This window comes from Coregonus clupeaformis, chromosome 20 (genome assembly GCF_020615455.1).
Source record: "Coregonus clupeaformis isolate EN_2021a chromosome 20, ASM2061545v1, whole genome shotgun sequence".
NCBI lineage: Eukaryota > Metazoa > Chordata > Actinopteri > Salmoniformes > Salmonidae > Coregonus > Coregonus clupeaformis.
In genome coordinates, this window is record NC_059211.1 from 47,869,470 (window position 1) to 47,874,053 (window position 4,584).

General features: G+C 40.9%; 1 protein-coding gene across 1 annotated transcript; it reads right to left on the minus strand.

Annotated features, from left to right (window-relative positions):
* Positions 1-446: 446 nt before the first annotated feature.
* On the minus strand, positions 447-2,959 carry LOC121533561 (mast cell protease 1A-like). The gene is made up of 5 exons (XM_041839613.2): positions 2,581-2,959; positions 2,083-2,245; positions 1,254-1,383; positions 802-1,029; positions 447-644 (listed from the first exon to the last, which is right to left on the minus strand). The coding sequence occupies exons 1-5, from the start codon at positions 2,636-2,638 to the stop codon at positions 513-515; spliced, it is 711 nt and encodes a 236-aa protein (XP_041695547.1). The 5' UTR covers positions 2,639-2,959; the 3' UTR covers positions 447-512.
* Positions 2,960-4,584: the final 1,625 nt, after the last annotated feature.

Consider the following 4,584-nt stretch of genomic DNA (forward strand, 5'->3'; position numbering starts at 1 on the left):
GCTCATATTGATATTCACAAATAAATGTGTTCAATAACATAAACTCTATTTATTTAATCCCATGATCCATAATGTAATATTTAAAACAGCTACAGCACAGAACAGGACTTGAAAGCATTGTTTGACAGATGGAAATTCAGAGGCTTCAACACAGATAGAACAATGAGGTTATAATAACAATCTTTGGCCTACTGCATGTAGGCACACAGACATGAACCAGCACTGGTAAATCAATCAGAAAGCATCATAAACACATTCAGATTCTGCAGTATCATAATCTTGCTTCTAGGGACCTGGGTGGTCAAATGAACAAACTGTAGATGTTTCTGATCAGTGCCTTATTTACATTTAAGTCATTTAGCAGACGCTCTTATCCAGAGCGACTTACAGTTTAGTCACATTATTATTATACTTTTTTTAAAATCTATTTTTTTTTATACCCCCTGTGGGAATCGAACCCACAACCCTGGCGTTGCAAACGCCATGCTCTATCAACTGAGCTACATCCCTGATCAATTATTCATGGTGTTGTTGATCCAGTCCAGGTAGTCAGGGATGCGTGTGTAGATGTAGAGATTGTCTATAGAGCTGGACACCACCCCATAGGCCACACCGTTACAGACCAATGGACTACCGGAGTCTCCCTGGAAATAACACATGTAGACCACAATATTGAACAAATGAACAGGCACATTTCCCTTGGAATGATTCATGCCATCCACCAAGGTGAAATTATTGTTTTCTTTCTTTCCTCCCATGTTCTTTCCCCTGCAAAATTACATACTTTCAGACGCCACTTACCCGAGCAGGTCCATTTAGTCCTGATGAGCAGACCGCATGGTTGTCAGAGCATACTTGACTCGCAACCAGTGTCACGTTGAGGTCCAGTAGCACAGGGGAGCCTTGGTTTACTCCCCTGATATTGTAGCCCCAGCCTGACACCAGACAGTCCTTGGGTATCTCCTCATCTTCTGTCTGCGGGAGACCAATGGGTCTCACACGGTCGGTGAAAAGCACTTTCTCTTCCAGCTGGGAGGCAGAAAGAGCGGGGTTCTCAAATGTTACAATTTACACCCTTGGAGATTCTATAGCCTACCTGGTGGTTAATAGTGGTAAACTAATAATAATAATTTGTTGTGACATGTTTGATACAAAGCAATTGCATACTTAGACATTGTAGTCACGTCAACGTGCATGCACAATTTCACATAAAAACAATATGCGTAACATTAGGTCCTAGCTAGGGGATTTACCTTGAGTAGCATGATATCATTATCATGTTCTTCATTATCATAATATGGATGTGGAAATGCCTGTTTCACAAACATTTCCTGAGCGCTTTCCTGTTGCACGTTGTGGACTCCCAGCTTGACCTTAATGGATCTGTAACATATACACACAGAGACACAATGCAATAGAATATACTGTGGTCTTACACATATCTGCAGCAGGTAGTAGTGGGTTAATCACAGAGGCTGATTGAAAACATAATGTTAATCTCTATGTAATGTCAACCTACAGTATATCCTTGCCCTCCCCTTTATTCAGCATGTGCCTTGACATTTAAATAGTCTGCAATACATCTTAATGGTGCATGATCCAGTTTATTGGTAGGTTTTTCATACTGCACCTCTTATCTCAGCGTTTGGCTATTGGAGCCCTTAGCTCTGGGCTAAGCTGTGTTTCACATTTAAATCCTCCAAAGGGGACATTAGAAATACATGATGTAAAAATGTGTAAATGCAAAGTTAGGAAGAGCTATGTGAAACATGGGGTAGCGTAGGATAGCCCTAGTTTAAAAATAGTAAAGATATTCAGGTGTGAAAAACCTAGAGACATTGAAATGGTAGCCTATTAAAATGTCCTTTTAATAGGTGGGATTGCAAGAAAAATGCAATTGAAAAAGCAGTGTTTGACTAGCAATACTTTTGCAATTGCTCTGGCTGAATTCTAATTCCCTGCATATAAGGTAGTAAGGAGGAAGGAGAAACAGTTACATGATTTATAGGGCAGACAATGGCTTATATCTCCCCATATATTTGCCCCTGGTTTTCTCTCACTAGATAAGCAGACATTACTGACCTCCCATTGCAGTGGGCAGCAGTCATCACAAAGTCCTCTCTCACTAGAAAGCCATCACAGTTTTTGGGCTTCAGTTTGTTGGTGATAGTCCTGTTCAGGAGCACCATGTAGGGTCTGCTGTGCGGCACGGCCTCCTTGCCCCCATAAATGCCCCCTGCGTGCACTGTGACAGCACCAACAATCAGGACCCACAATATCTAACGCCAGATGTGCATTTTTCTTCTTACCCTCATAAAGGTTATGTAATACCGGATTTACACCCCCCTCCGTATGTATTTTGACAGTGAAGCTAACATTTAAAATTTGGCTCTATACTCCAGCATTTTTTATTTGAGATCAAATGTTTAATATGAGAATGTCATCTTTTTATTCAAGGGTATTTTCACACATATCTGTTTTACCATTTAGAAGTTTGCATTGGTAGTAGTAGACTATAAAAGTACATCAAGACCCTGAATCAATAAATACATTTACAGTCTAGGTATTTGCTTTCTTTACCTTCACTGTAGATGATGAGCATTAGGACCAGAGTACCCAGGTTCAGTGGAATGCCCATAGTGAATGGAGTTCAGTTGAGCAATTGATGTGGTTGGAGAATTATGAGGAATGTCATTCAGTCTCTTACTACACTCCAGCTTTAAATAGGCCTTGGGGGAGAGAGACCAGGAACTAATCATCTATGCATATATTATGAGTGATTGACACTGAGAGTGATGAATGATTGAGCTTAAACCCTTTCCTGTTGTGTGAGTGTCATTTTTCCTGTTGTGTGCATCTTTCATTTGAGGTTGGTTGTGCATGTAGCCTACTGCCTCTGAACCACTACAAGCAAGACAGAAATACTTGTAATGGTGAAACTATAGCTAGGCTAGTTGTTATGGGGCGGCAGGTAGCTTAGTGGTTAAGAGCGTTGTGCCAGTAACCGAAAGGTCGCTGGTTCTAATCCCCGAGCCGATTAGGTGAAATTCTGTCCATGTGCCCTTGAGCAAGGCACTTAACCCTAATTGCTCCTGTAAGTCGCTCTGGATAAGAGCGTCTGCTTAATGACCAATTTTTTTTTTTTTATTTTTTTTTTTATGGACTATAGGGGTCTTTCGGAGCATCATGGGACTGAAAGGAAAGAACACAGACAAATTGATTATTTTTTAGAGCCATTTTATGCTGTAACGAGAGAAGACCCTTGTGGGTGACATTGAACAAATATCCTATGATGATGATTTATGTTTTGATAGGTTTATATGATGTGAAAAGCCACTTCTAGTGTGTGACCCAAGGCTGACTTGTAATTGAGTCTACTGGTGCATCATTTAGCATAACAGCCTGTGATCCAAATACATCCGTCATAATTTACCATTCAATGTCTCTGAGGTAAAAGCAGCAGACAGCCTTGAAGATTCCCATTCCCTGTTCAAAGTCATGGCTCTTATAAGAGCCTCTTTGTCTGCCATCGGGCTCCAGAGGTAACGTTATTTCAACGTAACCCCAGTCAAAAGAGAGCATATCGAAATAGGATTTGTTTGATATTAGGGTTACTTGTACTTGTACTTGTAAGTGCTTTGTGATCTGAGACATTTGTCTGGTATGAAGAAGGCATTAGAGTCCTTTGGGAAGAAAACAAGAGGATCAAGTGACTCTCTTACAGTATATTATATTAACCTGCACAGACGACAGTGAGGATCATGGTCAGTCATTCTACTTTCAACCAGAAATCCAAATAGAATTATAGCACTATTAGACATTTGAATGGCTGGCATAAATTGAATTCAGATAATGATGTATCTTGGGAAAAGTAAAGGAGAAACTGACTTGAAAGGTATGGGCAGGGGCGGTGTGTTCATTAGGGCGATATGGGCGACGCACTGCCAAACGGGAAAAGGAAGGGATTTTTTTTCTAATCAATTATATCATGGCAACAGTAGTTTTCAGTGTTCTAATCTAGACGTCTGATCTGCCACTAAATGTCCAATCAGGCTAAAGTCGTGCTTCAAATGACCCCGCCCCTTTTGGGGCGATTTCAGTCAGGTTGAAAATCGCCCAGGAGTCTTTCATAGATTATCATGTAAAATTTTTTTTTTTTCAAATATCAGATCTTTCAATACAATCTCTATGGGTTCCGGGAGGGCTTGCACTTACGCGCTTTCGTCATACGTAACATAAGAAACCATGAACATAACTAAGAAAAGAGCGGGTAGCATCGTCAATCAATTCACGTACAACTGTAAAGATGGCTAGCTTTGCGAGGCAAAGATGAAACTGAGGGCTCCACCAACCCTGGTATTTTTCTTGGACTTGTCAACTTTGTGGCACAATTAGATGAGGTGTTTGATGACCATCTTAAAAATGCTAAAGTTTTCAAGGGCACATCAAAGACCATTCAAAACGAGCTACTGGAGTGTATGCTAGCGGTCATGAGGGAACATATTGTGGAGGAGGTGAAGTCGGCGAACTTCGTAGCTATCCAAGCTGACGAGACCACGGACGTTTCTACACAGACACAGCTGG

Excerpts from the sequence above, each read along its gene's own strand:
- LOC121533561 (XM_041839613.2), bottom strand. The coding sequence starts at position 2,638 with ATGGGCATTCCACTGAACCTGGGTACTCTGGTCCTAATGCTCATCATC. Across the intron at positions 1,384-2,082 it reads GCTGCCCACTGCAATGGGAG|ATCCATTAAGGTCAAGCTGG; the intron begins GTCAGTAATGTC and ends TATATGTTACAG. Across the intron at positions 1,030-1,253 it reads ATGATATCATGCTACTCAAG|CTGGAAGAGAAAGTGCTTTT; the intron begins GTAAATCCCCTA and ends TCTGCCTCCCAG.